General features: G+C 36.5%; 1 protein-coding gene across 2 annotated transcripts in view; it reads right to left on the bottom strand.

The window, feature by feature from the left end:
• ANGPT1 (angiopoietin 1) overlaps positions 1-27,696 on the bottom strand; it is a 246,772-nt gene that overhangs the window by 97,033 nt on the left and 122,043 nt on the right. For both annotated transcript variants that reach the window (XM_049633517.1, XM_049633518.1), the window contains exon 2: positions 7,141-7,296. In XM_049633517.1, coding sequence (XP_049489474.1) covers positions 7,141-7,296 — 156 coding nt within the window. The remainder of the gene's footprint in view (positions 1-7,140; positions 7,297-27,696) is intronic.

The raw sequence follows: 27,696 nt of genomic DNA, 5'->3' as shown, positions 1-27,696 counted from the left end.
TTCCCATCACTTTGACCAAATAACCACTTTATTTCAATTCTCTCCACTGATGTATTAACACAGGCCTACAGTTCAAAAACAAGCTACCATGAGAATTGTACAAGAAACTATGATAAATTGGATACTTTCTTGCCATGTGTCTGTGAAACTTGCTGCTTAGCAATAATCTAAGTGTTCCATTAAAATGACTAAGACATTTCATTTTGTTTAGCCTAAACATATTCCAATGTACATCTAGAAAGAAAGAAAGAAAGAAAGAAAGAAAGAAAGAAAGAAAGAAAGAAAAAAGGGAAGGAAGGAAGGAAGTACGGAGGGAGGGGTATCTTCCTTATGTAAGACATAAGACTTGAAACTGAGAAGTTATGAACTCTAAAATGTTAGTTATTTCATTGAAAAATAAAAATTTTAAATAAAAATTACTAGTTTTGCAACCAAAGTGAGTTAGAGAATTTCAGCCAGCTTCCCTTTAATACTTTTAAGAGTGCCTCTGATCTTGCTTAAAAGGAAAATCTCCCACAAAAGAACATTTCCTTCTTAGCATGTTAGCTTTGAAATCAGGTTTGTTTGTAATTTATACTTCTTTTTACTTTAATTTTGTTTTTCAAATGAAAAATGTAACACAAAATATGATGTCTTGATAATTAGATTTTTACAATGGAATAAAGGCTGCTATGTGTTCAAGGAATCAGAAGATCACCATTTTAAAACTTGGTGAAAGAATTTATTTGGTCAATAGTGGGCAGTGTGACAAAGTACCCCCTCCAGGTTATCTGCTACTTTCCAAAGGGAAAGTAGACAACTAAGAAGGCGAGACATGGATGCTTCTACCCTGAGTTAAAATAGCATCACTGAGAGTGCGGCAAGCTGGCATATGTGCTTCCAGATAATAGGGAGTGGTGAGTAATTCTACAAAGAACTCCCACCACAGTGTTCAACTCAATCTGATTGAGCCTTTAGACTTAACTTCCAGTTTAAAGGAACCGTGCAAAATGAATAAGTTAAAATGCATCACAAAGAAATACTCAGAGAAGTTCAGAATATGGGACACTCTACAAAAACAATGGGCCCGGTGTCTTAAAAACCTGAAGAAAAAAAAAAATCGAAAGAGTGCTCCAAATTAAAAGGGACTATATTACATCTTAAAAAAAAATAAAACACCTATGAAAATTTTTGTAGAACAATTGAGGAAATTTGAAGGTGAAAATTAGCTAATCTTAGACAGTTACTGTTACTCTTAGTCATCATAATGTTACTGAATTAATACTATCTAATTGTTATCTGTAATATTTTATATTTTATTTATATTATATATAAATAGCACAAGGAAAATCTCATTGGGTTATGGAGTTTAGCACAGACAGTGCATATATTACAGAGCTAATGCACAGAGGAGTCAGAATGGAACCCAGGTAGTTTGTCTCCGGAGTCTGACTTCTTTCCTACAGGCTCATGTAGCTGTACACAAGCAGCTTCACTCTGGCTAAGAAAGGTACCTTCCCTCAGTCAATAGACTCATGGCTATTGAAATTGTTTCTTTCAAATCACCATGACATCGACATCTTCTGCTTGTCATGGCTAATGATATCTGATTTCTCTCCTCTCCCCACTCCAACACTAAACTAGCACTATGAAGCAGGAAAGTGGCCAAATTTCTCATGCTTCTTAGAGTATACAGAAAATGCTGTCATCCAATGTTCTTAGTTGGTCAGAGTAACTTTGCGGTAGAGTGCTTCTATTCAAAGTCCTATTCTGACCCATCAGCTATTTATGGGTATAAAGAATCATCAACATATAATCTTTAGGACACTACCTTTGATTTTAGGAGCACTGGGCCGAAATCTACAGAAATTAAGGGACTAGTATTAGTTAATATAATCATTTGACAAGCATTTATTGAGAACCTACTGTGTACCAAGTGATGTTATAAAAAGAGCAGTGAACAAGACAGAGAAAATCCTTGCTCTCTAGAAATTTGTATCCTAGTACAAGGGGTGGCCAGCTTTTTCTATAAAGGGACAGATAATAAATATATTGGTGGGCTATATGGTTTCTGGCACAACTACTCAACTCAAATTTATTGGGAAAGCATCCATACACAACATATACATGAATGAGTGTAGCTGTATTCAATAAAAACTTTATTTATAAAAGGAGCTGGCAATTCAAATTTGACCTGTGGGTCATAGTTCACTGAGACCTCCTCAAATGGGTTATCTAATACTTTTTCCAGACCTTGTGAGAAAGTTAATTATCAGGGTATTTTTCTTGGATGACCCATTAGCAAATTCATTTTACTGCCATTTTAACTAGGCCAAGGTTAAATATTTATTCAACTATCTCTCTTCAAGTTAAAGAGACCCAGTGGCTCAACTTTGAGAGCTGCCTTCTCAAACCTATTTCTGTCTAGAGACTGATGCTCATTGACTAATCTGTTCCTGAACTGGCTTAAACTTGCAATTGTACAACTGAAGTCCAAACAACAGGTGTATGACCTCTGACAAGCAGATGACAAAATGAGATTACACATATAAGAAATTTATTAGGGGGAATGCCTGTAAAGGAAAGTTGGGAAGAAGACAGAGGTGTCTAGGAGCACCTTCTGACTAGGATGCAGGTCTAATCACAGTGAAGAAGAAAGGGAAGGAAAGAAGACTGAGTGGAAATCTTGGCCTCCAGGGAAGCTGTGAGAAAGTTCAGCAAGGCTGAGGGAGAGCCCTTAGCCAAAGTCATGTGTCAGTGGAGGCCAACAGCTCCCAGGGGCAGGTCTGACTAAGTATTGCTACTACAACGTGTCACCGGGAATTGTGCCTTCTGCATCAACATAGTGATGGATTTCAGAGTACAGCAGCTGGGGTCATTGGTCAATGAAACCCCCACAGTAGGAGACTGGAAAGATGCATTTTTATGGCAATAAGAAATGGCTTCATAGCTAACTTATTTGATGGAAAGTTAAGGAAGAAATGGTTTAGACAAGTTTTGCCACATTAACTCAATTAAGCTACCTGAGGATAAGGATTGCTTTACTTACTGTATTCTATACAGTACCTATTAAAACCTCTTGCATTAAGAAGACACTCAAAATATACCTTTTAAAATTCGGTTAAATTCCATTCCTAAGACTATGGTTCCTATATAAATAATTGGAAATTAGAGGAAACATAGGCTAAGTGTCTAAGGAACTGCCCTATAGTTAGTTACACAGCCAGCAAATGGCAAGGATAACACTGGATTCTAGGATCACATGAGACAATGCGCAGGCACATGGCAAAATGGCAATAATTGGTGGTGCCATCAGCAGGAGCAGAACAGCAACAGCAGCAGTATCCTTATCATTTATAGAAAACTTTCAGCTGCTACTATTAGGTTCACATTACTTTTGTCTTTTCTGATTTCCATCTTACCCTCTGCTTGGGCCCATTTAGTTTCTACAACCTTAAAGAGAGAAAGGAACCTTGAGAGAGGCAGAATAGACACAAAGGGAGCCAGTAAGGCATGTAGACTGTGATGCCAGACTTCCTGGGGTAAAATTTTTGCTCTAACATTTACCACTAGTTGTTTCACTCAGGACAAGTTGCTTCACCTCTCTGGATTTCAGTTCCCACATCTTTACTATATTTTTTTCTAATTTTTAAATTTTATTTAAATTTATTTAAATTCTATTTTATTTAAATTTAACTTTTAAATTTAGTTTACATATATTGTAATAATGACTTCAGGAATACAGTTTAGTGATTCATCACTTACATATAAGGGATGATGGTGGTACCTGCCCCAAAGTTTTTTTTTTAAATTATTATGTAGCTAATATATGTAAAATTGCTTAGAACAGAGCCAAACACCTATTATGAGAGGTGAGAGGTGAATGCTAATACAGTTTGTCTATTAGTGTACCTCTAATCAAAATAGGCCCGTGGGAGAAGTCAGAAATAGACTTCCACTACAGGAAGGGACATGAATAATGTCTGAAACTAACTCCTTCATAGTGCACACTTGGAAAGAGGAACTGGAAGTAAAGGAGATATTGGTACAAACTGATAACAGAGTGAGAAAAACACTACAAGCTAGGCTGAAGAGGAAGGTACGGGCATGGTGTTGGCACCTGATTCTCACCACTGTGGCTAGCAGGGTCATTTAGACGTGCTCATTATCTATTTCTTTTCTGATTATGGTGCCTGTTAAACATATAAGTATTTTTAATTGCCATTACAGTAAAACCATGTTTCTGCCACCTTTTGTTAAGTTCTGGAAGGTCTAGACAGTGGACTAGAAAGCAGTAAGTTACTTGTCTTTATACCATTATCATGTAAAAGTTAGAACACTAAAATATGTTGCAAAACCATTGATATAAGTTCCTAAAATAATTGAGAACCTGAAGTCAGTTTAGGAAAAGTAGCACTTACCAATGTGAAACAAAGGAGAATTAACATGGAACAAAAACGTAGGAGCATACTTGGATAGCCCAAAGGGTCTATTCGTTTATAAATGCTGATTATTAAAGAATAGAACGCATTTAGATTAAGAAACAATTTAGGATTCATTCTGCAAACTTGCCCCTGCATCTGTACTTGAGTGCACTTGAATGGCTATGTCTAAGTAGAACAAACAAGGCCTGTTGCAAAGGTTCAACAGAGCACCACATGTGTACACATTCACATGAAAACAGGTTTACAGTAGCACAGACAATTAGAAGACATTAAAATGAATATGAAGGGGTACCCAGTTGGCTCAGTCAGTTAAGTGTTCAACTCCTGCTCGGGTCAAGATCTCACAGTTTGTGGGTCTGGCTGTGCACTGACAGCATGAAGCCAGCTTGGGATTCTCTCTCTATCCCTCCCCCACTCTCAAAAAATAAATAAATAAATAAACTTAAAAAAATAAACAAAATGCAAATGAAAAGAACTCCCAGGATTTACTTCTTAAGGTAGAACATAGTTGGTCTGAGCTATTGTCTTCCTTCTCTACCTGTCTCTCATCACAAGTTCTGATAGATTTGTGATTTTTAAGATATTTTGCAGGTTTTAGCTATCTTGAAATTCTTGGAGAAACTAATAAACTTTAATTGGCCTTTAATGACTCTTTAGTTTTAGCTGTTCCCTATAAGGCGGTTTTTTTCCTACAAATTTTCTGTACTATTTTCCATAAAGTACATATTTTTTAGCCTTAAGGATGCAGAACAAGTTTTTATCTCTTAAAATCCAATGTACAATTTGTACGTTAAGATGCTGACAATGGGACTCCCCCCCCACCCCCCACCACCACAACTCCAACTTCTAGGTAGAAAATGAGTAAAAATATCTCAAAAGGATTTGGGGGATGGAAAAAAATAAAACACTGCCATGTAAGTCATTAAAACTCATAAATGTATAAAAATTTCAAATATTCACTCCAGTATGGTTGTGTCAAGTATGGTTGTGTTGTTTCAGTTTCTGAATATACAGAATGCTTTGTAGGAGAAGGTGAGTATTCTGTTCTTAAAAAAAAAAGCAAGAGAAAATACTCTCATATTATTTATACCATAAGAAGCCAATGTTCATAGATCGCCATACTTGTTTAGTATGATAATAAATGATTATATAAAGTCTCATACTTTTTAGTTATAACATGTAGCTTCCCCTTCCCCCTCCCCTGTAGTTATCTGATAATAGTGTGCAGCAAAAAATACTTTCCAAAGCCCATGTGGTTTACTGCTCCAATGTAATCCACATTTAAGTTCTTATTTAATTAGTTTAATTATTAGTACTACTAATCCAGAGAGATAAAAAAAGGAAAGGAATGAGAGTGCCGATTCAACTCACTAGCTGTATCAGTGTGAAAAAATTGCTCAAAATTTCTGACCTCTTGTCTGCTTTGAATGGTTTTCATAAATATTATTTGTACATGGGAAAGCTGTTTGTATAACACATAATGCTCCATCCAGATAAATTGTCATTGTTATTTATCTTTAAATATCATTATATGATCTGTGATGTCATTAACAGAAACAAAATAAAATGGAAATAAGGTTGCATCTTATTTTTTAATTTATATTGTTAAAATAATTAAATAAGGAGACTATTAGACTGAGGTGGCTCTAATGCCTCAGTAACCTACATTAAGTAAATCAAAGCCTAAGCCAGAGTCAGTGCATCTGAATCGAAGAAAATGAAAATTGGGAACAACCAATCACAAACAGCCAGCTAGGCTTCCTGAAATAAGGCCACTGCTTGGGCTCTCATCAATCAAATAATTTCCTTGATTTGCTTCCACATCTTCTCTGTTACAACCTTTCCTGTAGCTCCCACAGTGGAATGTTCCTAACCACTTTTAGCTAAATGCTGCTCAATTTCAATTGATGTATGCCCAAATAAACTCTTGACAATTCAATGTGCCTCAGTTTATCTTTTAAGAATTTATTTCAGCTTCAATTCCAGAAATCAACTACACTGGGATAGAATCATCCCCTGGGTTTCAGAATAGTAATGGGAACAACTACTTCCATGGTTAAAATGGGACCAAGAAATCATCTTCAAATCATCAAAAAGATTTTCACTGAACTGTAATAGTAGGTTTGTGACAGTGCTGACTAAAGGGCATTTTACTGATCTGTACTGAAATAAGTATGATTGTACATAAAGAAGTATGCTGTTGTCCATGGCGCTATATATATATATATATATATATATATATATATATATATAAAACTACACATTGCTGCTAAGTTAATTTTGGTTTTCCTGTGTATCTACTGAACGCATAAATACTCTGCAGGTGCCATATGGCTAGTGTATTATCAGAGGCGAAACAAGACAGGTCAAAAATGTACATCAAAGGCACCAATTTGACCCAAATGGTTATTTTGTTTGACACATATCATATCATAGTTGGTAGCTGCAGTGTTTATTTGAATTTAAATACTGATTAAGTCCTTTGCCAGTCCTGTTTTTGCAAACACACACAAAGCTACATCTACCAACCTTCATTAAATCAAAAGAAACATGCATAGCATGTCAGGCAGTCATTGTTGTTATTACCAATAAACAAAAATGTATATGTTTCCCCAATCTCAGTGGTTGAAATGTGCTCTGTGTTTATGGAGTATGCTAAAGGGTTGAAAAAATTCTGCTCAGTTAAGAGTTTGTCGACTCTGGCCCAGGGGTGTACCTGGGTCTCAACATCTGTCAGCTTTCTGGTCTGTTCTGCGGTCTGAGAGAGAAGGCTGGTTCCTATCTCGAGCATGGTGGCCGTGTGGTTCTGGACTGCATTCTGCTGTATCTGGGCCATCTCCGACTTCATATTTTCCACAATGTAATTCTCAATCTGCAAGAGATAAAGGACAAAACATACTACATTATAAGCAAAGCTTCTCAGTTGGAGCATGTAATATTTACAATGACAAAACAAGACACAGCTGGCAAATCAGCCATCTGGCAGGGATCCTCTGCATTTCTGGGAGTTGGGAAATGGGAGCAGAGCACACAGGGACCCAGTTGCTAACAAACTCCTTATATACTGATACATATATATAATCCTCACAATCATAATGAAAATTTGCACTTGGATAGTGCTTTCTTATTTTCTACAACTCCTTCAATCCTCACTGCAAAGATGTGAGTGAGGTACAGATGGCCTCATTGTTTTGTGTGATTTGTTTTGGTTTGGTTTTATTTATGGCTGAGGAAACAGAATCAGACAAGGTCATTGATGAGCCCAAGGTCACCCAGCAAGAATGCAGCAGCCTTAGCACGATCATTTAAATCTAAATCTTGGTTCTCTGGTCTTTCAATAGACCACATTGACCACCGGTCTCAGAAAAACTCAGCCTCCTGCTTTCATTCATGTAATGAAAAGTAAAAGACCATGCTGGGTTAGGGGAATTACACAAGCAGTGGGAGGAGGGTGGGTGCCCCAAACACAAGCTTTTAAGAGAATAGTCAAGTATAGGCAACAGTATACAAAATGAGCTGCAGAGCCACGGAATGAGCTAAAACCATTCTCAGTGCTCCTTTGAAAGCTAAAAAAAATAAAAAAATAAAAAAAGCAGAAAAGCACTGAAAGTATAAGCTATAAAGCAGCATTTGCCCTCCTTGCCTTGGGTAACATTTAGTCCTCTATGGTGCCATCTTAGGGAATACAATGGTTGTAAAGTAAATTATACCACAGGGGTCAGGGGGAATTCCTAAGTGACACTCCGAGGGAGGTTGTTAGGCACCTGAGAGAATAAAGCTAAGTATAACCACGCTTGAAAAACACAGAAGAGGCCTGCACCTCCCTGTCAGTGCACTTAATTCTCCCCCACCACTGTGTGGTGACTACATTTTATTACCCAATTACACATATGGGGAAACTGCATCCCAGAGAAGTCAGGTCCAAGGCCACACACCACAAAAACAGCCAGACTTGGATTTGAACGCTGAAGTCCTTAACTTTCATACCAACACTCTTAACCACTTGATAGCTCTGCCAAGTTGTTCTTCATAAGCCGGGTTCCAAATCATTAACAGCTACGTGATTTTTACTGATTTAGTGAACCATAATGCATCCACTATTTTATAATCCATAGTAATATTATTGTCATGTAATAAATAAAGTCTAAACCTAAATTCCCCTTTGTGCAACTCTGGCAGTTCACTTTCTAACACCGTCTCTTGCTTATTTCTATTTATCAAACATAAATCTGCCCCAAGATAAAGAAAATGAAAGGTTAGAATCAAAACTCTTATTGTTATTAATAAATTCTGACTATGTTCTTGGTCAATATAAAGTAACTCCCCTTCATCCTTTATTCCCAAAATTAGAAGTAGAGGAAAAAAAATTCAACTTACATTTATTATAAAACAAATATAACATTGATAGGTTAGAATAGCTATCCAGAAACTATCTTGACAAAATGTAAGGTCTAAACGAAGCCACATCTAACCTTGGCTTTATTCCAATTGAACTAACATATTTGAACAACAATGGAAAGGTAGTGGAAAAGTAGGTCGGAGTATCAGGCATCTGTTGTCTTGGATTCTGCATCATGTTTTCCTTTTCCTCATAACATCCTTTAACTCTCTTTTTGGAAATTATGAATGAGTATACTCTCAAAAATGGCAGGTAAATCTTCATCATGGAGGTGATTACCTGCCATTTACAGCTGACATTTATCGATTGTCTACTATGTGGTAGGTATTGAACTAAGTACTTTCTTTTTATAACAGCACTTAAACCTTACAAGTTTATATGGTATGTATTGTTATAGCTGCTTTATAGGTTAGACTATTGAGGCCTAGAAAATCCACAGCAATTTGCCCAAGAAAAACAATAACTCAACTCCCAACGCCAAAACCCATGTTCTCAATCTCTAACCTATTCAGCTAAGTACTATTTAATTACTCTGCATATTATTGTGTAGTTCCTTGACCTTGTACGTTTATCAAAGCTACATGGGAAGCATTTTTTAAATGCAGATGAAGGTACAAGACAACAGAACACTGAGTCAGAATTTTCATGGGTATACACTAGACAACTATGTATTTTACACGCCTCCCAATGTAATTCTAATTCAGGCAAAGACCAGTGCTTCTCAAAGTGTGGTCCACAGAAGAATTACCTATATGAGATCTGTTTGTGAACAGTGTGACGTGCAATGAGGAAACTGTGTCAGAAAGCAAATTACCTATGTTGCTAAGCACACTATTACCACTTGTATGTGTGTATGTGCATATAAATATAGGAGCAAGACTTTCTCAATGATGAAAGTGATGCTGTAATGCTTTAATTTACATTCTGGAATTCTGGAGCAAGCTTCTTAACTTGTTTGCAAAACGACAACTTCCTTGAGTAGCAGTGATTTAGACTACTGAATTTATTCAATGTCAAATTCCCTGCTTATCAAGAAAGCTCAAATAATAACTTGGTTTTCTATGTAGATTTCTCTACTGAGAGAGAACTCACTCATCAGTGAGCTTCAATATAGATCTCTGTGATAATTATACATCAGTTTTTTGGTTGTTTGCTTAAGTAGCCTCTATGCCCAACGTGGGGCTTGAACTCACAACCCCAAGATCAAGAGGTGCGTCCTCTACCAACTGAGCTAGCAGGCGTCCCTATACACCAACTTCTTATGCAGTTGGTTAGTGGGAGTTATTTCCCAGAGCTCAACTTGCTCTGGGTGTAATACAGTTACGTGTTTCAGTCTCCAATAAAGGAGGACACCCTCTGGCATATAGTGACTACATCAAGGATCAGCTGCTTTGTGACTCTATCTATGTTAGCTCCTATCTCTCTATTCTGTACTACTATGCTTTTTGTTTTTAACTTTAAAAGGTAACACCAGCAAAGCAAAATAACTGCTTTATGTAAGCATTCATCACAGTCTCCAAATTCTGCTGACCCTACTGTAAAAATATGTAAAAAACCTATACTAAAATTCTTATTTGGGCTGCTGTGATGAGTAACATGAATATAACTCTAGTTAATTATTTTTTAATTAAGTGGGGCTGCTTTCTGTAGGAGTAACTGCCTTTTAATACAAACGATAATGGCACATTTAAGTAGCAAAAACCAGATGTAGTTGATTTAAAGGCTGAGGAGGGAGGCAGAAGTCAAATATACAATGTGTGATTAATAAGGAGGGCTACTTTCATCTTATCTCTCAACATTCCTCTGTAGATGTATAACTGTGAAATCCATCTTGATGTGTCATATCAGCCAGTTTCAGGAAAAATTTGTAACAAATTTGATTGTCCTCATATTTTCCCTACTGGTTTTAAAAACATGTTCACAGACTATGATGGCTACTTCAAGTTTTAATATTTTAGAAACATCTAAGATGTCAGTTTTAAGCTTACAAGTTGCTGACCGCAAGACCTGATAGATTATAAAGTAGGAGACTCCCAATTTGAATCATAAAATTATTTGACTATACTGTCATTCTCAGTGTCTGACTCTAGGTAAAGTACTGGCCAAAAAGCCAGCATGAGAAGGTACGATGGCATTAGAAATGAGATAATGAACAATAAATAATGTTTAAGCAAATAAATAATGTTACATTTGGTGATTTAGTGTTTACAAAAAGCTTTCATAGACATTGTCTGACTTGATTCTTATGCCAACCCTACATGCAGGGTATTGACTCTATTTTGTGGTTTAAGAAATAGGGCTCAGAGGCCTTAGGTGACTTAATGGAGATAAAAGGAACAACTCAACTCTACCTTCTGATGTTCCACTAGCCTCAGAGTTGTGGGAACTGCTCTGTTGTTGGACTGGCTGGTTGACTGATTGGTGAATGAATGATTGATCGCATTTTTAGCCAGCTCACTGAGAATTAATTTACTCATTCCTTTGAGGAAAACATGCATCATGAGAGGGTGATTACTTCACTCTGCTTCACCATATTGGAGGCCAAGTTTATTTGAAGGGCGTTGAGAGGCTCTAGGGCCAGTTATGTGGGAAGTTCACTTTGCTAGCATTTTTAATACAATTGGTCGTTAAAAATCCTTTCCTCAGCTCCTACCTTTTTTTCTTAGTATGTAGTTTATAACATATTTGTTTCCTTCCACCCATTACGTTTCTTGCAAGCTATTCTAAAATATAACAAAGAGAATAACAACAACAACAACAACATGCTAAGCCCCTACTAAGGTTGGGTATGTACCAGGTTTTTATAAACATGTGGCTCAATGGCTCCTTATAATAGTCCAGGCACTGTATTATGTGTCCTTATTTCATGACAAGGAAACAAGCTCAGGGAAGTTAAGTCTATGATCACACAATGAGTCGGTGAAATAACTGGTATGTTGCTTTGAAAGAGGCTAGATGACCCTGCAGGTTGTGCCTGATTCTAAAGAATAGCCAGTTATCAAGCACAAGCAAACTACCATCAATGTCATAGGCAAATTCCAGTAACACATAATATTCATTCAGGGAATACATAAAACAGAACAGATGGGGAGAAACTTGTTCAAGGACAGATAATTTTTCATTTTTTTAATTTAATCATTTTCACACGGATTGGTGACTGTAACATTCTGGGAAATGTTATAGGGGGTAAGAAAGCAAATATACAGTCAGTTGTACTACAAGTTGCATTAATAAACAGAAAAATATTTTTAAGAAGTCAAGATTATCAGTCATTTGTAGTTCAGTCATAAATCACTTGCCCATGTATTTTGCCCAATGACTAGCAGAGAATTAATGCTATTATTTTCCATGATGAGACAGAGTTTGAGAGAGTTTTCTTACCGGGTCTTCAAAATTCTTGCTGCTTTGTGTTCATGAGAACTAAAATCTGTGTGATATTATGACATGCTTGCATATGAAATTCATTCTCTATCATTTCACTTCAAGGGCTCTCTTAAATAACAGCATATCTTAAAGCACAAAGAATAGAATTTCTCCTTGTAATTCTTAAGGAAAAAAACACATTTTAAGCCCTATAAAAATTGACAAAGGCATTGTTCACTTAAAATATGTTGTAGATTAAGTGGACTCTCATTGAATGTTGGTGCATATGGTATTACTCAGTTATGGCAAAACAACCGTGAAATAAAGTAAAAGGGTAAATATGGAAAAGCAATAAAAAGGTAAAACAATGCAAAAAATGCCTTAAATGTTGATAGTTTTATCTAATATCATCGTTTCATAAATCAGTGGCAATACTGAAAATGCAACTATATCTAGGTTTATGGTTTTATTAAAAAGATGCCTGAGGCCAAATATATTATTTGCAAGAATTTCTATTATTAGATCTCTCAGTATATTGCTTCTTTTACCACATGGCAAAGTATAATTGTCTTTTTAGACAACAGATCTATTTAGCAGACATTTGAAATAGTTTCTGTGCTGATATGTATGACATGAATCCCATTTCTCATTTTGGTATCTAAAGGAGCACTTAACTATTTATGGAAGAAAGAAACCATTAGAATCAGTGAGCTGGAAGAGACATTAAATATCATGAACTTCAAAAATCTCATTTTACAGATGTGGTGACTGAGATTCAAAGAGGTTATAGAAAACAAGGTGAAACAACTAATTAATGTCAGATGCCAGGCCATGTCCACTCAATGTGTGGGAAACTTAGACTTACATCATCAGGTTGGGTCAACAATAATGGCTGCCAGTGTTATTGGCTCACCCCACATTTCCCAATACAGTTGGTAAATACTCTGATGGAATTTACCTCTGACTACATTTCTTCATGTAAATATTATTATCTCTGTTTGACAGGGAGAAGCTCTGAGCTATTGAGAATAATGTGAGGGTATGTTTGTTATATCACCTGCAACAGAATAGTAGCAATATCCCCACTAAGGTTTAGAGAGAAGCTAAGTTATCAAGGGCACCCCAGAATATCCCATATGAACAAATTCTTCTACAATAATTTTTCTTGGCTCTGACTTTAAAAAAAAATTTTTTTTAACGTTTATTTATTTTTGAGACAGAGAGAGACAGAGCATGAATGGGGGAGGGTCAGAGAGAGAGGGAGACACAGAATCTGAAACAGGCTCCAGGCTCTGAGCGGTCAGCACAGAGCCCAACGTGGGGCTCGAACTCACGGACCGCGAGATCATGACCTGAGCCGAAGTTGGCTGCTTAACTGACTGAGCCACCCAGGCGCCCGGCTCTGACTTTTTTAAAGACCACATTTTTGTGGTTGCTGCAAGTGGCCAGTCACATATAGGATCCAGAGTTGGGTCAAGACCCAAGAAAGTCATTCTCTCTTCATATATAAAGAAACGTGATATTTCCTATGCCGAAACACACTTTACTAGCCTGACATCTCTCTTTTACACTCACCTTCACTTACACTCACCTTACACCCAAAAAAATTCAGAGTCATGAAATTTTAAAAACATTTGTAAGTGTCTACTTAATATTTCCCTTTACATGTTTTTAAAAGCAGTTGGTATATAAAAAGCACACTCAGGAGTGAGGTTATCTAGATTTTAATCCAGGTACTGTTGTTGATTTACTCCATAAACTTGGGCAAGTTACTTAAACAATTTGAGTTTTAGATCTTCATCTATGAAATGAAGGTCTGGATTAGATTATTTATAATGCTCAAAGCTCTCAAATTACTTGATTTAAAATTTCCCTTATAAAGTAACAGTATTCAAGATTTTAATTTTAATTTATTATCAAAAATTGAAATATGGTTGTATATATCTACATCTATAAAATATATAATACATATCCTTAATGGCAATTAGGAAACAATCATATAGGAACACAATATGAAAGTCTTGGATCATGTCTCTATAGCAGGCACATATGTTTTAATATAAAAAGTTAGAATTTCTGATTTCCTTAATCCCCAGGCACCATTCTGTCTAAAATATTTTCCTTGCTTGTCTTTCACCAACAAAACCTGGCTTTCTTCCTAGGTTTCTTATATTAATGAATGGCACCACTACCACCTACCCATTCATCCAAGCCACACGAGTCATCTTTTCTTTTCCTTGCCTTCATTTTCAACAATCAATCAGCACCAGATTGTGTTGCTTCTGTATCCTGAAGAGTGCCTAGATCCACCCCTCTCTCCACTTCCCTTTTTTCCTACCACATCTCTGTATCCTCACAGGCACTAACTCAGGTCAGACTCTTGTCATCTTTCTTCTGGATTTGTTTTGGCCCTATAACTGGTCTCCTGACTCCAGACTTCCTCCAGTCCATCATCCATGGCATAACCAGAGGGATCTATCTAAAACATTAATTTGTTGTCATCACGCCACTGCTTAAACTCGACTTCCAACGGTTTCCACTACCTGCAGATAAAGTCACAACCCCTTAATCAGCATAGAAGAATCTGATCTGGATTCGGCTTCCCTCTCCTTTGCACTCTATGCTCCAGACACATCAAATGATTTTTCCAAGCACACATTTTCTTCTGCTTCCATGCCTTTGCATATGACTTTGCTCTGATTGACATGTTCCTTTTCTACTTCACTTCCCTTTTCATAGGCTAGGTCCTGTTTTTCAAAACTAAGTTCATGCTTTTCCTCCTCAAGGCAACTTTTCATGACTCTCCTCTCTGTAATATCCTTCCTTTGTATACTTCACTTCTAAAGCATCCTGTCCTTTTTTTTTTTTTTATAATAGCACTGTCTCCAGTACACCACTAGCTCCTTGAGGGCAAACAACTGCTCAGCTTAAATAGAGTAAATTTATTTTAATTTATTTGTAAGTTAGCTCTATGCCCAGGGTGGGGAGTGAACTCATGACTCCAAGAGCTCCATGCTCTACGGACAGAGTCAGCCAGGTGGCTTTAAGTAATTTAAATAAATTCAAATAATGCATGAATGAATGAACTTGTATATGAAAATACTAACAGCCCCCAATTGTGAGCTTAGCCTAGTTACATTTGTTCCTGAAAGTATGAAAATCACATTAACAATTATTAATGATGCCTCTCTGAATATCAATGGGACCAATGTAAATGATGCAAAAGTATACAGATCTGAAGACATATATCTTCATTTACTGAACCACATAATCCCATCTTTTCTTATTGTTCCTTCCTTACTTTTTCTTTTCTCAATCATCTTGTTATAGGTAATTATTTAAAGTAAGTAAAATCCAGCAAACACAATGGAAACTAACATGTTTTAATCACTGAGCTATACAATGAAAGCAAAAGAATGAATAAAAACTTGATTCTGGTGACTAAGACTAACTATAATACAAGTATGTTACAAGTACTAGAATAAAGGTACAAATGTCCTGCCCACCTGCCTGTCTGATGGGGTAGGATGAAGGAAGAAATGAAACCTCTAAGCGAGGGAATCAAGGAAATCTTTCCAGAGTCAATCCTATATGAATATGGCAGAGACGGCATACACTTCTTACATCTGCCTTAATACACAAAAATGTGGCCTGAAAAACTTGGAGGATGGAAGATAGAGAGGGAGCCAGGAGGGCTCTGACAGCATACAAGGAGCTATGCTTGCTTAGGCAAGATGGCGTCCCTGACTACCTCCTAGAATGTGCTATTCAGGAGATGAAGAGAGAATAAGCAAAGGCATGTCTTTGAGGCTACACACAGCGCAAAAGCATGCTACTGGATTTCTAATGTGACATTCATTTAGTAGACTCAGGCAGATAATTTCTTTGCACTTTACCATATTTTCAAATACACTAAGCATAATGTTCACACCTTTAATAACACACAGAGTTGTGTCTGTGTGTGTATGTGTATATATTTACTTGCACACATATGCTCTCATACACATACGTTCTCATACTCCCAACCTATATGTATCAAGTTCTACATTCATATCTTGTGGTTCTGTTCATTTCACTGTAATTTACTTCATTAAAGGTCCATTTAACATACCTCACTTTCCTTTGGATGAGATATATTTTATGTCAAATTTAATCACTATAGATAATGTTTTTTAAACAGTCATGGACAGCTCCAGTATTCTGCCTAACAACTGAGAAAACTTTTTTCCCAAATTCTGAATTTACACTTTAATGACAGAAAAAAATGGAAGAACCACAAAGCAACTTCATACACATTGTTTTTATATCAATTAAAAGTGATAACTTATAAAATAAAGAAGATACGGTTTGAAACAAAAAATTGCAGGTATATCTTCCTTTAGCTGTATGTGTTTTAGTTTCTTATCTGGAATGAAATTTAACCCCTTGCATGCTCCATAAAATACATTCCGGTTCACTTAAAAAAAGAAAGCTTTGACATCTGAACTAGAGACCACCCCAGCAGATGGTAAGCTCTAAAGGGTTGATGGAGTGTAAGAGCCTCAATAGGATAATTCTGAGAAACATATTTTTCAAACTATATTCTTTTTTCCTATGACAGTGATACAAACAAGTGGCTTATGATACTCATCTTTAAAGAAAACCTCCTGCATTAAATGAAACACTGCAGCATGGATCATGCAATTTAAATACTCAGCAGATGCTATAATAAACACATTAACAGAAGTTTAAAGCCTTCATAATTAACAACTTTACAGATTTTTCAGGAATACCACCACTAGGTAGAAAATTGCTATCATTTTACTCTGGTATTTCATATGAAATTGCAAGATATTAGCACTTAAAATCTAACCTTTTTCCAATAAAAGCCCTCTGTTCAACATTCTGACTTTTTAGGCTATTATCTTTCCATATATACTGCTTCCTTTCTTGAAATAAAGTTGATCTATTTATCTTCCTTGTCTTCTTTAATATCTCTTAAATTTAGGGTTTTTAAAAATTACCTGCCTTTCATTTGCTTAAACAAGGTAAAATTAATGGTAAAATTACATATATGTGTGTGTGTGTGTATGTGTGTGTATGTGCACGTGCACGCACATGTGTCTGTGTGTTTTCCTGTACAATGTGGGGTTACTCAATGGAACATACAATAAGTTTGTACAGGCATAAAACTGTCAACATCATTGTATAATAAACATTCCAAAGTATTATGTGTGAGGTCTAACTTTTCCTGAATAATATTTTTTGAGTAGTTCTTATTTAAATTACCCTTGGTCCAAGTACTAGCAAGATTAGAATGGAAACAGTTATTCAAAGCCTAAGAAAGGGACAGTGATTGCTGACAGTGATATGAAATCCTTATTTTTCCTCACTTTCCTCAAAGGACTACATACACCAGACATTGTCTCTTCTTTCACAAAGACCACTTTGGTGCCTTGGCAATGCTTATTATAACTCAAGTGCTATTGGAAGGGAGCCCAAATTACCATTACAGTGAATTAGCCCCTCTTAGAATTAACCACACACAAGAAAAGAGAATGAAACTAAGCATAAGTAACTGTTAAAATACCTGTTCTCATTGCCACATGTATTGCCAGAGGGATTTTGTAAAAGGCCCTTTTAAAGATTCGCTAATCTACTTTTGGGAGCTATAGATCACCTCACAGTGTTCCTTCTGATTTCATCCCCATCCCCAACAAGCAATGACCACTCACAACCTTCTGTTTTTCACTAACTGGTCTAAAAAGACCAGACACTAACTGGTCTTTCACTAAAAAGGCTGGTCTGATTTATTATAAAGTCTAAAATCTTGGAATCTTAAAAATATTAGATATCATGAAGCTCCCATTAAGATTTAGCAGATGGGGGTGCCTGGGTGGCTCAGTTGACTTTGGCTCAGGTCATGATTTTGCGGTTCAGGAGTTTGAGCCCTGCATCGGGCTCTGTGCTAAGAGCTCAGAGCCTGGAGCCTGCTTCAGATTCTGTGTCTCCCTCTCTCTCTGCCCCTCCCCTGCTCACACACTCTCTCTCAAAAATGAATAAACATTAAAAAAAAGATTTAGCATATGTCACATTTTGACATATTTGCTTTGAATTTCCTTTTTAGTAAAAATTAAAATGTTGCAAAGACAACCTAAGCACCCCCCCTCTACATACACAGCAGAATCAGTCATTAACCTAAAATTGATATGGACTTATGCTACATAGGTATATAAACAAAATAATAAACCATACCATCTAGTATATTTTCAAGATTTCCAAAAGTGTTATCATACTATAGGGTTCCTTCAACTCTTTCATTTTTAAATCTGCATCATGTTTTTGAGACTGCGATGTATTATTAGCAGTGAAGTTTTATTATGAAGTATGGTACTGAATCAGATTTAATAATTTTAACGGCTAATGTAACAGTCTTGTACCCCAAGGCCTGACTTACTCTGAAGAGAGGAGTACAAACTATTACCCATTACTCTGAGTTCTAAAAAGGAACAAATTGTTTCTCAGCATCTCACAAAACCCCTAGGATGCTGTTTCTCAGCATCTCACAAAACTCCTCTGAAGAGAGGAGTACAAACTATTACCCATTACTCTGAGTTCTAAGAAGGAACAAATTGTTTCTCAGCATCTCACAAAACCCCTAGGATTTCTTCTCTGAGGAGCAGAAGGAAAGCTGTGTGATGAACCTTCTCCCATTTATAGAATGTATTTCTAGAATCTGTACAAATAATTTTTATCTTTAGCAAATAGTTATTTCCCAGAGAGAGCAATTAGGGGGTTGAGAAAGAAAGGGAAACAAGAAAACAAGTTACCAGAACTAAAAATTAATTCTATAGTCTTTCTCAAATGTAAATTACTATATTAAGATTTAAAAATAACCATGCCCACAGTTATAAAGGCCACCCTCCCAACTTCCTATCTATTGAATAGATTGTATAGTCTAGATTTTAAGGTACAAAATGACAAAAAAGTACCAGTTTTCCATGGCTTAAAACAAACACAACAACTTTCTGCTCAACATAATAAGCAGTATACAAAATGATATATTTATTTAGTATGTTCTCAATTACAGTAAATGTATTCAGACATTTGTATGCATTGGGAAAAGAAAAGAAACACTGAATTGTGAACACTGCCTGTCTCTGGCTGATGGGAATACAGGTGAATTTTATTTTCTTCTTGAAATAGTAAATATTTTCCACTTTCTTTAAAAAAATGAGAATATAATTTTATATTCAGAAAAAAAATAAAGAGAGAAAGACAAAAATGTGCTTAGACTGCATTCACTCTGTGGGAAACTTCTAAACACCTGGCAATTTATTAGTGGCTTGGTCAGAGCAAACCTGGGAAACATAGGCTATGATCCACAGACATGTCCCCCTGATTCCACTGGTTTATCTCCTCTAGCACTGTCCCTTACCCCTGGCTTCATGAGAACTAAGGAAAACAAATGAATGAAAATAAAAGAGCAGAAACAGCCACAGATAGTCTCTCCTGAAGAGGAGAGGTTTTGTGGAAAGGCTGTAACAATAGCCACTATTAACTGAGCACTTTCTATGTGTCAGCCAATGAGCTAATGTCTTTTTTTAATGTTTAAAAATGTGTATGTATTTATTTTTGAGAGAGAGAGCAAGTGGGAGAGGAGCAGAGGGAGAGACAGAGAATCCTACGCAGGCTGCAGGCGGCCAACGCAGAGCCCCATGTGGAGTTAGAACTCACAAACTGAGAGATCATGACCTGAGCTGAAATCAAAGGTTGATGTTTAACCGAGTCACCCAGCCACCCTGAGTTAAGGTCTTTAAACACTTACGTTAAATTCCTCACAACAGCCCTTTGGAATAGATATTATTACCATCTAATGCCAATAAGATGTTTAGAAGTACTGAGCAATTAAATAATGTAATCAGGGGTACAGAGCCCAAATGTTGGAGCTGGTATTACAACTTCAGTCTGTCTGATGCCCATGTCCATTCTCTTGCCACTAATGTCTGCCTCAGCTCCTTGGTTAGTGCAAGGACCACAAATGGGCCATTTCATGCCCAAATGTGTCTGGCTACAGTATTTTGTTTGGCTAACATGTCATTTTGAGTACAGTTTCAAGCTTTCAGGCAGGACAGATAATCTCCAATTAGCTACTGCTCCTACCTCTCTGGGACTTAAACTCCTGGAACTTTTAGCTCTTACTGTAAGCTGCCTTGATCTTAAAGGCATGGCCACCAGTTTGGAGTGACGGGGTGCAGCGTGAGGAGAAGGCACCAAACATTTGCCTTATTACCTTTCAATGGTTAAAAACAAACAAAAAAACTCTTCATTCACTTGTTATCTCTTTTAATATACAATGAAAAATCTCCTTCACCACCATCATGGTCAGGAATATTGAAAGAATGGCTGGGTCAATATGTAGGGGGCCCTTTGAGGCCTTCCCAAACCAAGCATAAAGTAATTACTTTATATGACAAGGTGACTTATTCTTTCCTCAGCTCATGATGATATGCTATTTATGGCCTCATTAATTATCTTTGCTGAAAAGTATTTTCTTTCATTTACTCAACCAAAACAGAGATACCATCTTCATATAGCATATGGGTTAGTATCATGCTTGTTCTCCTGTTCATTACACCATCATCCTTTCAAACAAACACAGATGTCAAGTGAGTAGTTATTCTAATTTTATATACACACACTGAAAACGTTCTCATAGAGTGCATTCCAACATTATGACTTAAAAACTTAACAACAAAATTTTATCAATAATCTTCAAACCTTTTCTTCTTCTCAAAATAAATGTTTCCTAGGTTTCTAAATTAAAACACACTGAAGTCTAAATTGAAACTGCTAAACTAATTTTTGCTCAAAAATTTTTTGTTGTCAAAAGTTGTACTTACAGCTAAATATACTTACAAAAATTTTACAGATACACATATTTATACAGAATATTGAATTAGAATACAATGTATTCTAGGGGCTCCTGGGTGGCTTAGTCGGTTGGGCTTCCGACTTCGGCTCAGGTCATGATCTCGCGGTCTGTGAGTTCGAGCCCCGCATTGGGCTCTGTGCTGACCGCTCAGAGCCTTGAACCTGTTTCAGATTCTGAGTCTCCCTCTCTCTCTGACCCTCCCCCGTTCATGCTCTGTCTCTCTCTGTCTCAAAAATAAATAAATGTTAAAAAAAAAATTAAAAAAAAAAAGAATACAATGTATTCTAGAATACAATGTATACATATACATATATACATATGCATATACATATGGGATAAAATAGTAGACTGTAATTGTTTCCCCTTGAATATGCCATGTTTTATCAAGTAGGTGTAAGATTACAGAATAGTAGATCAGATAAGACATAATGGTAAACACATAGATGTGGGAGTGTAATTACGTATATTTATAGAACATATACATTTACATATTTTCTTATATGGGATGAACACAGTTCAGTAAACATCTACTAAGCCACTTTTATATGTTTTCTGTATTAACAGGCCTTGTGTCATGGAGATATAAAGACACAAAAGGTACAGTTCTTGTCTAGTGAGAAAGGTAAGTATATTAATAGACAGTGTCATTATAATGTGGAAGAGAAATAGCTTGCACAAGACTGTGAAGCATAAACCCTCAGTTTGTAAAATCCATGACAATTTTATTCCATATATTCATAGAGAATAGTTTGGTAGGTCTTCTCAGTAAACTCAACATGACTGAGCACAAACATAATTTGGAGGAAGCCAATACTTAGCAGCTTCTTATCTGTCCTGATATACATTCCCACCCAGGGCTGGCTGCTCTCAGCATTCAGTTTCATCATGACTTTTTTTTTTATATTGAAATTATCAACATTATTATTTTCAGAAAACCAGGAAGCCCAAATTTTATATATCCCAGGATGTCACTTAAGGCTTTTACATTCTTGACCTCTTTAAAGCCAAAACAAACAGTTAAACAGAGCTCACTGCAGAACCAGGATTCTCACCTGCCTTACCTAACCCAGAGTCTATGACTGTGCTACCACAATCCATGCCCATCAGCTCAGGTGTAAGAACTTCTCTATCATCTACTTGATTTCCTTTAAGTGCGAGAAAGGTCTTGGTGAACCCACGGGCAGGCAGAATCTTATGGGATGCTGGGCTATCTTCAGCGTAGTGTTGCAGAGGGCTCCCGGGATGTGTCATTGAAGACTTGAGTGATTTGCTTTTTTCACTTATTGGCCATGTAAACTTTACATGTAAAGTAAACTTGGCCATGTAAACTTTGGCCATGTAAACTTTACATGTAAAGTCTTTTACTTGTTTGAGATAAATATTTCTCATTAGTAAAATCACCCTGCTAATTTGACCTGTCCTAAGTGTCTCATAAGTTCACACTCAAATAGATTGTGAAAACATTTGGTCATCTACAAGATGCTATGCAAATGACAGATACTTATATTTTGGTCTGGAACTAGGTTTGGAGAAGCAGTTTGAAAAATCTGTTAAAAGAAGTGTGAATTCTCTGTTGCAGCTTTATATAAAGAGAATTAACAGCTCAAATTAGCCATTGTATTATTTATTTTAAGAGATTCAGATATACAGCCACATGAGAAGTAGCATATGGAAAGAAACCAATGAATAAGAAAAAACAGGAAGCTTTGGACTCTTACAGATTTGGGCTGACAACTGACTAGCTGTGTGATTTTGATCAAGTTGCTTTCCTTCTCTGTGCTTCAGCTTTCTGCATCTAGAAAAGGGGAATAGTAATATACTGACATCACAGAATTGTTTAAGGACTAAAGAAAAACCATGAGGGATTTGTTCTTAAAGGTCTGGCTTCCTAACACTAACACTGTGACCATGAAGAAATCACTTAACTATTCTAATCCTTGGTTTCCCCACTTGTAAAGTAAATGCAAAGATACTTATGTCAAAACAATTTTGTAAAGTTAAAATGAAAATATTTTGTAAATCATAACCATATAAAGATAAATGACTTATTACAGCATATTTTCGATTCCTGATACTACTGTCTGTCTAATGCTAAAGAGGTTTGCAAACCTTCATTCTTAAAGAACTGCAAAGTATCTTTACTATTTATACTCTAAACAATCTATACACTATATGGTGGCCAAAATGTCTGGGAACAAATAATAATGTTTTATTGTATTTTAATGTTTTTTAAATTATATATATATTCATTAATTCTTCCAGACTTTATAGCCACAGGGTATACAGAAACCTCTTATGCAACATATGCTAGTTGTTTCAGACCCTTAGAAGGAACTTTCTCCTTGAGCAATTTTAACCCAGAAATATCTACAATTGTGATTTTGACGATGATTAGACTCTGAATTACTAGGCCAGCAATGAATAAAGTAAGAGAATGCAGTGAATAAAGTTCCCAGATGTCCTTCATAAAAATACTGTGTGTGGTAGGAAGAGGGGAGGGTGAGACTGGGGGAAGATTGTAAAAGGGGGGAAAAAAAAGAGACAGCTCATTTCTTTAACATTTTAAACATTACAGTTAATACAACTAGCTGAACAATCTGACTTAAAAGCAGATAAATTAAAGTATAAAATTATTCACATTATAAAAGTATTCATCACTCTCCTTAGGATAACAGGGACCTGGAAAGTAATAACACTTGTTTTCTGGTAACTTGACTGATAAACTGAAGATGAAGCATTTCAAGTCACTGATGATAACTATCAATAAAAATTTAAGACAAAGCAAATATGACATTAAACAGCAAAAAGAAAATTTACTTGTATGGTCCACCACTGGACATTTGGCAAACTTGACAATGAAAGGCCATAAGTGGTTCTTTCCTCCACGAGAAGCAGTACCTCATTATGAGAGATTAATGTTTAGAATTTCAAAAACCTCAGGGGCTCAGCACTTCTTCATTTAATCGCACAACTAAAAAAAAAATCCTTATGGATGCTTGTTACATAAAAGATTCCAGACAAGTAAGCCTTTTGGGATTTCTGAGCTTCCTGTGTCACTTACCATTAATGCATCTGAAAACCACTGTGCTACTGGGCGTGAGGCAATGAGCCTTGTCCTTGCCTGGGGCATGTCTAATGATAGAACACGGGAAGGTCATGGCACTATGCACTCTGGGATTTCATCTTCAAATGGGATTCTAGACAGGAAGAGATTCTCCAACAAAGAGGCATTAAAATATTCCAACTTCCAAGACATTCAGAGAGGCACAATCACAAAAACAGAATAAGGTTGTTTCTCCTGAGGCAAAAACACAAAGTCAGGTAGAATAAGGACATTCTCCTTTTTGTTTTGTTTTGGTTTGGTTTTTTAAATTTATTTAAGAGAAAGAGAGAGAGGCAGAGAGAGACAGAGACAGCCTGAGCAGGGGAGGGGCAGAGACAGAGGGAAAACAGAATCTGAAGCAGGTTCCAGGCTCCAGGCTCTGAGCTGTTAGCACAGAGCCTGACCCAGGGCTTGAACTCACAAACCTCAAGAACATGACCTGAGCCGAAATTGGACACTTAACCAAATGAGCCACCCAGGTGCCCCTGTTTTGTTTTGTTTTTTACTGTGACCACCAGTAAGAGGAATAGTTTCAATCAGGACAAGAAACAACTACAATACACACACACACACACACACACACACACACACAGGGGCTTACATGTGCTCACAAAAAGGAGACAAACGTTTCATGAAACAATACTTACTCTAGTGATACAGTAAAAAGTAGAACCCAGGTTTCTGACCCTATGAGACTTAGATATTTTATTTCATTTGTACAGGAAGATTTGACTCAACCAATTTTTTAGTTTCACAACCTACTAATGATGGTGATGTTCAATTTAAAAACACTGGATTATTGGGGTGCATGGATGGCTCATTTGGTTAGGTGTCTGACCCTTGGTTTTAGCTTTAGGTCATGATTTCACGGTTTGTGGGTTCTAGCCCTGCCTCAAGCCCTGCGTTGAGCCCTGCACTGAGCCCTGCATTGGGCTCTGTGGTAACAGCATGGAGCCTGCAGGGATTCTCTCTTTCTGCCTCTCTTCCTCTCTCTCTCAAAAATAAATAAACATTTTAAACACACTAGATTACAAGCTGATATTCATAACTACTATTTATTATAGTCTCATTGTGTGTGAGGCAAAGTGCTGAAGAGTTTGCAGACATCATTGCATTTAGTTCTCAAAATCACCATTAGAGATGAATGCTGTTACCACTATTTCACAGATGAGGCATCCGAGATGAGAACTTCGCTCTGTTTGTGCAGCCAGGAGATGGAACAGTGGGACTAGAAGTCAATCCTTTCCAAACCATACTCAGAATTACACTTGTTACACCATCAAAAAGCCAAAAGTTGGTGGTATAACAGAAAGAATTCTGACTGGATTAGCACACAAAATCTATGCTTTGTCTTGAAGATCATTGTGCCTGTATACTGTAAACTAGGTGTAGCTCTTCTTGGGACATGGGTTCACTTGTTTTTTTTTTTTTTTTCAACAAAGCTTGCTGTCATTATTATAAGTGACCAATTGCAGAGCTTACTGTGTATTGTTATATTTAGACATTCCAGTATGATGAATTCTAGATGATTACTGAATTTAAAGGCAACTTTAGTTTGGTAATCAGCCTCTAAGATGGTCCAATGATCCCTTCCTTCTGGTATTCATATTCTTGCCTAGTCCCCTTCCTGCATTCTACTGGTTTGTTTGTGTGACCAACAGAATATGGCAGAAGAGATGATATGTCACTTCAGATAAAAGACACCACAGTTTCCATCTTGGTCTCTCTCTCTCTCTCTCTGGGGGGAGAAGCAATATTATAAGCAGCCTCATGGAAAGGGCCACATGGTGAGGACATGAAGCCTTTGGCCAACAGCCAAGTGAATGACCTTGGCATAGATTCTCTAGCTCCAGTTAGGTCTTTGGAGACTACAGCCCCAGCCAATACCTTGACTGCACCCTCACCAGGAACCCAGAGCCAGAACCACCCAGCTAAGATATCCCCAGACCCCTGATTGTCATTTATCATGAGAAGATAAATGTTTACTATTTTAAGCTACTAAATTCTGGCATAATTTGTTAAGCAACAAAGATAATTAATACAAACAGAGCTTAGATTTGCAGGATACTATTTCAACAGAGTTTTTGTCTGTATGTGTTATATAATATCTTTAATGGCAAAAAAAGCAGTCCAAAGGTAACAGAATACTCAGGTTGCAAAAATTAAGAGAATAAACTAAATCATGAATAGTGTAGAAAATAGTTTATTATTAGGTTTTCGAGGCAAACTAGACAGTCTAAAATAAAAGCTAGCAACCCAGTTTATGAATCATTGAGACTCCTAATCTCAAGTTAATATAACAATGTCAATATATTAACTAATCAGCATCTTCTTTACCCTTGTTCTTTCCAATTGTTGATTATTTTAAAAATCACTGGCACATACCACATAAAGCTGAATTAGAAAAAAGAACTGAAATTCATATATGTTGAGTTCCGCTGCTACTTGTAGCTTATGGTAGGGCTAGTCTTTGAAATTTGAAAAGTAGACCAAGTGGGCACCATCATCCCCCTTGCCTCCCCCTTCCTCTGGTGCTTAGGATTCTCCAGCATCCTAACCCCTTTCACCATGGTATTCACCCAGGTCTGCTTTTCCTCACAATGACTTCGCATTGCATTAGTTTACACAAGCATAAATGAATGACTTCCAACTTAGTGCTCTTCTGGTTAGTTTAATTTTCTAAATGGTACTTGTTTACTCAATTAAATCCTGATCTCTGGGTTCATAAAGATCATTATAAGCTGAAATGAAGATTTCATAATTGAAAATATATATACTTTACCTATGTCATATGGACCAAAATTGAAATTCCTAGGAAAAAAATATAACAAGTTAGATGGTAGAACTGCCATTCAATTATTTATAAATTTAAATTCAGTTTCTCAACTTCATTGACATTGAGGGCAGGAAAACATTTTCTTGTGTGTGAGCTTGTGGGAGAGCATCCTGTAAATTACAGGATGTCTAGCAGCATTGCTGGTCTCCACCCACTAGATGCTAGAAGCACTCCAGCCGTGACACAGAAAAATGTCTCCTCACATTGCCAAATGCCCACTAGGAGTCAAGGTCATGCCCAATTGAGAACCACTAATATAAATAATTGCTACATTTCTGTGCAAGTATGCATGTGAGTTTACTAAGAGGATATAAGAAAATATTTCAGGAAATGTTGTCGGCTTATTTAGGAGGTGACACTCTCCTGGTACTTCTAAAATCGCAATCATACCATAAAACCAGTGTGTTTTTCTAATTCTTATCCTGCATTCTTGAATAAAAGGCAGAGCTTGAAACCACTAATTTTATTTTAACCTTTTTAATTCTATTATTTAACTCATCAGATAACTGAAATTTGGCCATATTTACAAAACACAAACAGACATTCACACAGTGCAAGGGCTGGAAAGGATCAAATGGCTGTTGTCTCCTGAAATTTCCTCTCTTTAAAGACCATGGCCTAGGGAAAAGAAGCCCTCACAGAGATTCAGTCATTCAG

The sequence above is a fragment of the Panthera uncia genome, chromosome F2 (genome assembly GCF_023721935.1).
Source record: "Panthera uncia isolate 11264 chromosome F2, Puncia_PCG_1.0, whole genome shotgun sequence".
Classification (NCBI taxonomy): Eukaryota; Metazoa; Chordata; class Mammalia; order Carnivora; family Felidae; genus Panthera; species Panthera uncia.
Note: the sequence above shows the minus strand (reverse complement) of the source record. Positions and strands in the feature narration are given on the sequence as shown.